Here is a 10,689-nt window from a genome sequence, read left to right on the forward strand (position 1 = left end):
TTATAAAGTTTTTGATGTGGCAAATCCATATTTCATCTTAAAAACTTTTTATCTAATTATGATGTCATATATAAATAAAATAGGACATAACCCTTTACATGTTTAATGAAAATATTGATCATTTATTTAAAGAATAAAAATTCTCTCTAATATAATATTACAAATAAAATGTTTTTTAATTTACTTAATTGATTTATTAACTTATATAATTATTGTGTTAGTTAAATTATTAAATTTATATCAAGTTATAATGTTTTAAGAACAAAATTACATAAAATTTATATTATATTTTATAATTTTAAAATTTTAATTAACATGTCCGGGTTGAACCCGGGTTGATTAACTAGTGGGTAAATAAAATAGCATTTTAGCTTTTATTTTTAATCAGATGATTAAATTTTGGGCTGTAATAATATGGTCAACAAATAGAATTTGACTTTTTAATTGTCAAGTTTTCTATCTGTCATAATCTAGCCATTGAATTGTTGATGCGTTCTGAATTTTTACTACAGTTTGTCTACATAATTTTTTACAATTTATATAATGTCATCACTAAATTTTACCATGCTTTACTTGTAACGTAGTTTGACATTTTATAAATTTTATCCAAATTTTCAACATATTTTAATCTTCGCTGCTTGATTTTTATTTTGGTCCAAACCTTTTATTCTCTATCACATTTGAAATCACAACCTCACAACAAAATGCAAGTATCAAGCCTAGTACTAAAGCAATTTTTATAAAATGTTAATAGCTATTAAGCAAACCAAATTATTGGTCCGCAATAGTAAACAGAGCAAATCTCCGAAAAACCAAATAACTATATTTATCCTATCTACGTTTATACAGGAAAAATTAATATTAACACCAACTTAAAATAGTTTAATCACTTATTTTCTTTCTTTCAATTTCTTTTGCAATCTTTAGAAACTTTTTGTATTGGTTAAGCAAAGAATGGAATGTCCTAGACCAAAAAGAAGAAGAAACAGGCAATGAAGTAAAGCATATTATCATCGATTTGGCTTATGATTCATACAAAGAAGTAATTTGAACAAAAAGGCAAAAGTGGTCATTACAAAGATTATTTTACATGTAAACTTTCACAACTTCCATCATAAGAGCTTTTTCTTCTTCTTCTTTTACTTATAGTGCCTTTATAATTCTAAAGATTGTTTGTAGTAAATGTACAAACAAAATCTAACTACACATGTATGTTGTTTCATTTGACATAACAGATACCATTAAGATCTTATTTAACTTTTCATAAATTTTCATAAGAGGTGGAACTATTAGATGGGTGTTTAGTTGCGAACATAATGTTTTTATATAAGATTTTAGCCCAAAAGCCAAAATCATGCAAGATTTATTCAAATCGGTTTCTTCCAATCAAGCAAACAAGTCTCTTAACATCAAATTTTGGTTTCACATAAGTTCCTAGTAACTAAAAATTTACAGATTCAAGTTACATAATAAAAAGTATATTGACTTTACATGATAATGTTATTATTAATACAGATATTTATTCATACATTCACATCTTTTAGTCATATATCATCAGTGTATTACATCATCAAAATGTGCGATATTGTATTGTAGAGTAAACACATTTATTGGTATAAAGAAAAAAGGAGTAGTTAGTATAAAATGTTCATCCCATAAAAATAAGTCTCATGTTTCAAAAGAAAGCTTATATGCTTTGCCCCCATTCTCCTCTATCTCACCACTAGTTTCTGTAGCTTAATTTAATTAATTATATATGCTCAAGAATCTCCTCTTTTAACATTACTCACAAAACAAGCAATCATCACATAATGCATGCATGTATTCATGGGTTATACCTTTTTAAACAAGCAAAGAATGAACACACACAAAAGTTTAAGACATCTAACTACGTATGATGCTGTCTTCTTCAGCCCATGCTCATAAAACTGAACTAGTTATCCTCGTATCTTAGAAACACAAAAACACTTTCAGTAAACATAAAAAATGATCCGATTAAGAAACCGTCAAAATATGACCCATGAACCCGTTTCTGGTGGGATCAATCCGACCCTTCAACAAGATGATTACGAGCTAAAAAACACAAACCCGCATCTTGGGGGTGAGAGATTAACAAGTACATATGATCTTGTTGAGCAAACTCACCATCTTTATGTTCGAGTTGTAAAGGCTAAAGAACTTTCTTTAGGTGTTGACCCCTATGTTGAGGTCAAGCTCGGGAACTACAGAGGTCGAACAAGGCACTTTGAAAAGAAAACGAACCCTGAATGGAACCAAGTGTTTGCGTTTTCAAAAGAGCGTGTTCAATCATCTATTTTAGAAGTTTATGTGAAAGATAAGGAGATGTTTGGGAGAGATGAATATATTGGGAAAGTAGTTTTTGATTTAAATGAGGTTACGACACGTGTCCCACCTGATAGCCCGTTAGCGGCTCAATGGTATAGGTTGGATGACAGACGTGGACAAGGCGAGATCATGCTTGCTGTTTGGATGGGAACACAAGCTGACGAGGCGTTCCCTGAGGCGTGGCATTCTGATGCTTCGTTTGCTCACGGTGAAGGTGTTTTTAATGTTAGGTCAAAAGTATATGTTTCTCCAAAACTTTGGTATTTAAGAGTAAATGTAATAGAAGCTCAAGATGTTATAGCGAACGACAGGGGACGTGTTCCAGAAGTTTCAATGAAAGTTGAAGTCGGGAACCAGGTAGTAAGGACGAAGATAAGTTCCGTGAGGACGATGAATCCTTTATGGAATGAGGATTTCGTGTTTGTTGCTGCAGAGCCATTTGAAGAACATTTGGTGTTAACCATTGAGGATCGGGTTCATCATTCTAGAGACGAGGTTTTGGGGACATTAAGTCTTCCATTAACAATGTTTGAGAAGAGATTAGACCATAGGCCCGTTCATTCTAGATGGTTCAATCTCGAGAGGTACGGTGTTGGTGAGAGTAAGTTTTCAAGTAGAGTACACATTCGTGTTTGTTTAGAAGGTGCGTATCATGTTCTAGATGAATCGACTTTGTATATTAGTGATACAAGACCGACTGCTAAGCAACTATGGAAGCAGCCTTGTGGGATTCTTGAAGTTGGGATTTTGGGTGCCCAAGGGTTGCTCCCTATGAAGATGAAAGATGGGCGTGGGTCGACTGATGCTTATTGTGTGGCTAAGTATGGACAGAAATGGGTTCGAACACGGACTATTCTTGACACCCTTAGCCCAAAGTGGAACGAGCAATACACTTGGGAAGTTTATGATCCGTGTACTGTCATCACGATGGGTGTTTTTGATAATTGTCACTTGGGAGCTGAGAAACCAGGTATGCCGTATGCAGAGGTAGAAATATGGGTGGGTGGGTGGATCGGGTCAGGGTTAACCTGTTATGTCCAAAAATCTTACCTAATAATACACCCAGAACAACTTTTGATCCTTTTCCTTTTTAGCTAATCCTTTATTACCATCTGACTTTAAAGATAAAAATATACCTACATTTCATAATTGAATGGGTTGAATTGCCACTTCTATAGGTACAGGAAGAGATGCAAGAATCGGGAAGGTGAGGATTCGGTTATCAACTCTTGAAGCTCATCGAATATACACACATTCGTACCCACTACTGGTCCTTCACCCTTCTGGGGTAAAGAAGATGGGAGAGCTCCAACTTGCAGTCCGATTCACCACCTTATCACTAGCTAACATGGTCTATATCTATGGCCACCCTTTGTTACCGAAGATGCATTATCTGAACCCGTTAACAGTCAACCAAGTCGACACTTTAAGGTACCAAGCGATGAATATAGTGGCAGTTCGACTAGGTCGGGCTGAACCACCTCTCCGAAAAGAGGTGGTTGAGTACATGTTAGATGTTGATTCTCATATTTGGAGCATGAGAAGAAGCAAAGCAAACTTCTTCCGGATCATGTCGTTGCTTTCAGGTTTGTTTTCCGTGAGCAAGTGGTTCAACAATGTCTGCGAATGGAGAAACCCGATCACAACAGTCCTGGTTCATATCTTGTTTTTGATCTTGTTATGGTATCCGGAGCTCATACTTCCCACTATATGTCTCTATATGTTTCTAATCGGACTATGGAACTATAGGTTCCGGGCCCGACACCCACCTCACATGGACCCAAAACTCTCATGGGCTGAGGCGGTTCATCCCGACGAGCTTGATGAAGAGTTTGACACTTTCCCTACATCAAGACAGCCAGACATAGTTAGAATGAGGTATGACCGGATAAGAAGTATAGCTGGAAGGATCCAAACCGTGGTGGGAGATCTGGCTACACAAGGTGAACGGGTCGGGTCTTTACTTAGCTGGAGAGACCCACGAGCCACTAGTCTCTTTGTTGTTTTCAGCCTCATCTCAGCAGTGATTCTTTACGTCACTCCCTTTAGGGTGGTCACGTTAGTTGGGGGATTGTATATGTTACGACACCCTAAGTTCAGAAGCAAGCTGCCTTCGGTTCCTAGCAACTTTTTTAAGCGCCTGCCTGCTAAATCAGATAGCTTACTTTAACTCTCATCAAATCAAGGAAGAGTCTCTTAATTATCTAATGTTTTCCTCATTTTGGTTTTATAGCATCTTCAATTCCAATTTCAATGTAACCTAAATAACTATATAAATCAATGTTTTTCAGTTTTTTACACAATTCAAGCCCAAAAACAGAACAAGCCAGGAACATACGCTTTTCTATTGACCCATTTGAGCTTTTCAAAATAACACATGTATAAATGTTTAAGTTATATAGTACATGTACAATATATAGATTCCAAATTTTAGTAGCCATTGGAGGAATAACACAAGAGGAAAAAGTAAGTCATAAGGTTACAGCTAGAAAGACTGATATCACTTTATGGACCGATAACAAATACATGCGAATGTTGGACATATAATCTCAAGGGTATTCACTCTAAAACCTAGAAAGTAACCAATAAAGTTATATATTGACATTAGTTTCTTACATCATCCAATTTAAGATTGAGTTTGTACCCAGAAAAGATGTCGGTTCATTAGTTGAGTTCAACATGACTAGCTAGCTAAAATCTTTACCAAACAACTTCCCAGATAGTGTTAAAGATCAGTAACAACCTCGATTGATTATATCAATGCTGCATCAAAAAAGTTCTGGTCCTGAGACATCCTGTTATTTCCTATACATTATTAATAAAACTCGAGTATAATATAGCTTATGAAAATAGAAGCGAGCATGAACATCAATTTGCAAGCATACTTAGAGAATTGGAGGTGACAAAACAGATTAGCCAGGTAACAAGCTAGGCTGGTTTAGTGGAATTTTAGTCAAGTCGAGTCAAATCACAGTCAATAATACGAGCTTAAAGTAATTCATTCCTGGTAAAGTTGTAGAGAGCAGCCTAACACTTAGCCACTTATGCCATTCACATTATAAATTGGAAGGACGGAAGAAAGGGCATCAACCATTTGTGATTATTCCTGAAAGATAATTGTGACATTAACTAATGCTAATACTTTGTTTTATATATAGTGCATTCGAAAATCCAAATGCCAAAAATAAGATGAATATGTCTACCTTCACACCATCAACTTCACATGTATTGCCAACAACCCAACAATGAGGGGAAAAAAGTTGGAGCAAAACTTTATGCTATACAATTGGAGGCGGAAAAAGATACGAGACAAAAATAGAACCTCTGGATTCACAGTTTACTTTTAGATCAAAACCCGACATTCAAGTTAGGTAAACCGTGATTATTAGTGGATTTGCAGAAGTAATTACTGATGCCCTATATCATGATGAATTTGGGTTCAAATTGCCAGACCAGACTGCTCAAGCAATCACCGTGGCTCTTGGAAAGAACATAAACAAAGTTTTTGAGGCTGAGGGATCGAACAAGTTTTGGTCAGCAATGACTAAATAGTAGGATGCAATTGATTGAGGTCCAGGATGACATGTTGCTTTGAGTTTAAAGTTGGAAACTAATGAGGTATTCTGTTTTACCTACTTGAATTATCTCAATTAATTATCTATTGAACACGTTTTAGCTGCATTTATTTTTGCACAATCAAACACAAAGATATAACAAATACATAATATTAACCATCTTCCAGTACTCGGTACAAAGTTCCATCATTTCTCAACATATCTATAACTATGAAGAATGCTATTATGAAGTTTAATATATCAGAGCAACATATGACTTTACCCAGCATGTAATAATCTAGTTACTCATATACCACGACCAGTGTACAAAAAACATTATAAATTAAAGACCACCTATTCAGAGCTCAATCGCAGACCATGAGTATTACCTCTTTGTCTGCTTCAAAAAACTCGCCCCTCCTTTCTTCTTCTTCCTTTCAGCTTTCTTTCCAAAATACTTGTCCTCAAACTTCTCTAAAATTACTCCAGAGATGTTCACCTTAGTTGATGTGGCAATAACATATGATTGGTTAACCCTCCTCAAAGGAATAACATTGATCTTATAGGGGCCTGTAAAATGAAAGACCGGTTTAAAAAAATGAACAGATAGACATTGATATTACCAAAAATGGCAGAAATAAAAATATGTTATTTCTACATACCAAGGTGGAAAACATAGGCAAAATCATAACTTGAGCAATTCAACAAACTTATACGAGTATTACATTATAAAATTATACATAATTACAATACATTGTAATCCGATCCTACGGTGAAGAAAAAGACACAATGGTTTGCTCAGTCCGGCATTCATTTGATAATTTAACTACTGAGTGTCCACTGTCCAGCATACTACATTTTAACTTCAAAGAACTTCATACAAAATTTAAAATCCATTATGTCAAGAAAAGATACATCACAAGTTGAAATGAAGGAACATACCACTCAAGTACTTAACCAATACAAACCATACCGATATCTACAGATAAAATTATGTATCAAGGCATTATTCAAGTTCGTCTTTCGGAATTAACACATCATATGATAATTACTTTTTCACGAGAAACCATATTTAGTAATTCAAAGAATGACCAAAATCAAGAAGACAACAAGCTAGACGCGGTCTCAAATACCAATTGTGGAATATACTTAAAAACAGAAATCATCTCAAACAATTGTTCTCACATGAAAATGCTATACAAAAAAGAATTACCGGTAACTAGCAACAGACCAGATGCAAGTTGCTTCAAGAAAACAACCCTTTTCCCCTTGAACCGCCCTGCCAATATAATCAGCACAATTCCAGGTGTAATACTAGCTCTGAACACATGCATACAACAAACTAACTCAATACATACATACATATATATATATATACACTATAATGAGTGTACACAGACACACACACCTGAGCTTGATGGGTCGAACTTTTCATTTGTTAACAAGGGGTTTCTTCACATCATCAGCTGGATAAAATTTCGGTGGCTTCTCAGACAGAGCAGCATCGACAACCTTTTTCTCGTGCTTCGGGAAAGCGCCATCGTTCTTAGCTTTGATTGCCCAAAGACCCCTTTTATGGTACATTTTTGACCGAGAATACTTTCCTACACCTCTGATCAAATCAGGGTTCCTACATATACATGAGGTTTACTCTCTTGTGGTGCCATTATTAACCCAACATTATATCCTCCAATATAAATATGAAAAAGAGCCTATAATTCCACTCTCTTATCAATAAATATCATATCACAAAACATCAGATGATAAATTGACATATATATATACCAAAAGATAATAAATTTCTGTCTTTTGGGTTTCATTTTTCATAGAATGGTGAATGGTGAATACTAATACAAAAAAAAAAAAGTTGTACTCAAAAAAGATACCTGGTCTGAGTGAGTGAAGAGCAGCTATAAGCGAAAGAGATAACTCGAATGCTCAGATTTTTATAAACATATATATCAATGTAGCCACTTTTATTTTTAGTTCCACGAATACCCAACAAAATCACAATAAATTAAAAAATCCTAATAAGATTTTTAAATCTCATATAGATTTTATAAAAGCACATTGAAAATCGCATAGAGATTTTGACTTATTTTTTATTTTGACTTTTTTTTTGAGATTTTGACATTCGCATGCGTTTTTTCCTTTACTTTTTTTTTTTCTTTTTTTAAGATTTCAACTTTTTATTGAAAATCAAAAACCGTAACACGAAAATCAAAATCTCAACATTTCGCATTTAAAACCAATTTATGAGATTACGCATCACGTGACATGGTTTTAAACGGATGTTTATGGCTAGGACTAAAACTGTTGACGGAACAAAATTTTCTAGATTAAAAGTGTAATTTATGAAGTTAGGGATGAAACCTGCAAGCTGGGTACCACGACCAAGATTATTTCTGTAATTAACTCTATTATATTATAGTTATATGGGGTAAGTATGAAGCTGTTACACACTCAAGTTAGGTTAAAAAAAAACCTCCGTATATCATTTTTAATACATAAAAAACATAACACATAATCATATATTCAAACTATTAAAGTATTAGCCTGAATTTTTTTTTTATCTATACTCCCTATATAAACAAACTACCCCCTCCTCAAACTAAACACTCTACCTTTAAGTTCCCTAATTTACCCTTATAATTTACACTTTCCCAAACACTTTATTCCTGAACTTCCTAAAATATCCTTAGAAAAATCTTATGCATCTACGTATCTATCATTCATTTTTTGGAATAGAGACGTTTGTACGTTTAGGTAATGGATATTGTGGTATGTTGATGTTTGCAGGTTGTTCACTATGTATAGTCATGTAGATTGAAAGTAGTTTTTTTTTTAATTTTATTTTAATCTTTATAGCGCTGGTTTGATAAGGGTTAGTTGATGTAGAAGACAAGATCTCAGTTTAATTTCTATAATTGATTAAAATTATTAGCCGCATCATGTGTATTTCTATTCAATACAGGCCATTGTTTTTTGTTTATGATACCCCCACATTTAACTGCCTTTTTTTTCCAAAGGTGCCGCTGCAACGCGCGGGTATCCCTCTAGTCTAAATTAAATATATAACAACCTCATGCCCATTTTTACATTCTCGTGCAAAGTAAGCACAAAGGATATAAGGGGGAGAGGAGTGGTGGGAGGCATGGCAAACGGCATGGCATGCCGCCGAGGGAACATCGGCGCCAATGGCACGGCATGAGGACGGCATGAGGGCCGGCGGCATTAAAGCCCTGCGAGGGTTGAAGAATTTGAACGTTAGGGGGAGCGTCTGTAAGAACACCATTCAATAAAAGAACATTTTATTGATAATCAAATTCGAATTACAACAAGATATAACAAGTAAATTAACTATTAACTAATCAATACAAGAAAGAAAAATAGAACAGAAACATAAAACAGAAAAGAAAAAGGCAAAACGGGCTGAGGTTTCTGTTAAACAGAGGGCCCTTAAAACTGATTTCGGGCTACCCAAGTAAACCCGTCAGTTTCCAGATTTTTGAAGTGTTAGTGTTATCTATTTGTTGTTGTTAATCTGATTCATATATATCAAATTTTCTTTAAGTGGAAGACACATGTAGTGTAAAGTGCGCCACTAAAACGCCACATTACGCCTCATCGCCCACGCCTCCGGTCCCGGTCACGGGCGCAGGTGCGTCGGGTGCTTCGCACCCTCCTAGCCCACTTGGGGTGTAGCCCCTTATAAGGAATTATAATTCTTCCAACACTCCTCCTTATAAACACACTTAATGTTTATTCTTCTACCAATGTGGGACAAACTCACATTAGTTAATTACTCTTTCAACTCCTTTTAATATATCTATTAACTTGGATATTCTATGTTATTACATAAAATTTCCAACAATCCCCTACATTAATAGATATGGTTATTAAAGATAAATTCCGACAGTCAAGTCTTGCAGGATAAGTAGGTGTTACCCTTTAAACTTTCCTTTGTGAGTGCACTTAGTCTCCTAGCAGTTAGTCGAACTTGATGTCTTTGAACTAACTCCTTTCTACGTAGACGTTATTGCACATCACACAATACTTTCCCTAGTCTGGTTAACTCCTCACTTCGTGTCCGTTATGGTCATGGAACACTATCCTGGTTCTACGAGAGCTCTAGGAATTGCGCCCCCACAATTCCATTCGAAGCGACCACACTTTTCTCTAACATAGGTGATCGCTCACAATCATTAAAAGCTATAAGCTTAACCTCTATGATATCACTGATTTGATATAGGAATGGGCTAGGAAATTTTGCAACTCACTTTATTGTGGTCGGTTCTCCCCCCCCCCCCCGCCCCCACAGTGACTGCAAACTCCCTTTGATGTTTCGGGGTGTACCCCCATAGTGACATCCTTTATTTGTATAATTAGGTTTTCCTATTGAACCTAGATCATGGGATCTCCATTTACATCTAGGTTAGGTTTTCCTTCATACAAATTTACTCAATGGGCTTTAGCCTCATTCCCCTTGACGACTTATAAACTGCCTCACTACTTAAACCTTTGGTTAGCGGATCCACAATGTTATCCTTTGACCTCACATAGTCAACAGTGATAACCCCTGTTGTGAGCAGTTATCGTATACTATTATGCCTACGACGAATATGTCTTGACTTGCCATTATACTTTATATTTTGAGCTCTACCAATAGACGATTGGCAATCACAATGTATACAAACAGCCGTTAACGGCTTTGGCCATCTTGGAACATATTCCAAGAAATGTCATAGCCATTCTGCTTCTTCTCCAGCTTTATCCAATGCTATAAATT

The 10,689-nt window shown here is 35.4% G+C and overlaps 1 protein-coding gene and 1 pseudogene across 1 annotated transcript; one reads left to right on the forward strand and one right to left on the reverse strand.

Annotated features, from left to right (window-relative positions):
* The first annotated feature begins 1,898 nt into the window (after positions 1-1,898).
* Positions 1,899-4,618, forward strand: LOC122596670 (FT-interacting protein 1-like). Its single transcript, XM_043769288.1, has 2 exons — positions 1,899-3,316; positions 3,525-4,618. Exons 1-2 carry the CDS (start codon positions 1,987-1,989, stop codon positions 4,514-4,516), a joined length of 2,322 nt encoding a protein of 773 aa, XP_043625223.1. The 5' UTR covers positions 1,899-1,986; the 3' UTR covers positions 4,517-4,618.
* A 1,433-nt stretch (positions 4,619-6,051) lies between these two features.
* LOC122597835 lies at positions 6,052-7,754 on the reverse strand (annotated as a pseudogene).
* Between the last annotated feature and the right edge of the window lie 2,935 nt (positions 7,755-10,689).

Source organism: Erigeron canadensis, chromosome 4 (assembly GCF_010389155.1).
Source record: "Erigeron canadensis isolate Cc75 chromosome 4, C_canadensis_v1, whole genome shotgun sequence".
NCBI lineage: Eukaryota > Viridiplantae > Streptophyta > Magnoliopsida > Asterales > Asteraceae > Erigeron > Erigeron canadensis.

Excerpts from the sequence above, each read along its gene's own strand:
- LOC122596670 (XM_043769288.1), top strand. The coding sequence starts at position 1,987 with ATGATCCGATTAAGAAACCGTCAAAATATGACCCATGAACCCGTTTCT. Across the intron at positions 3,317-3,524 it reads CTTGGGAGCTGAGAAACCAG|GTACAGGAAGAGATGCAAGA; the intron begins GTATGCCGTATG and ends CCACTTCTATAG.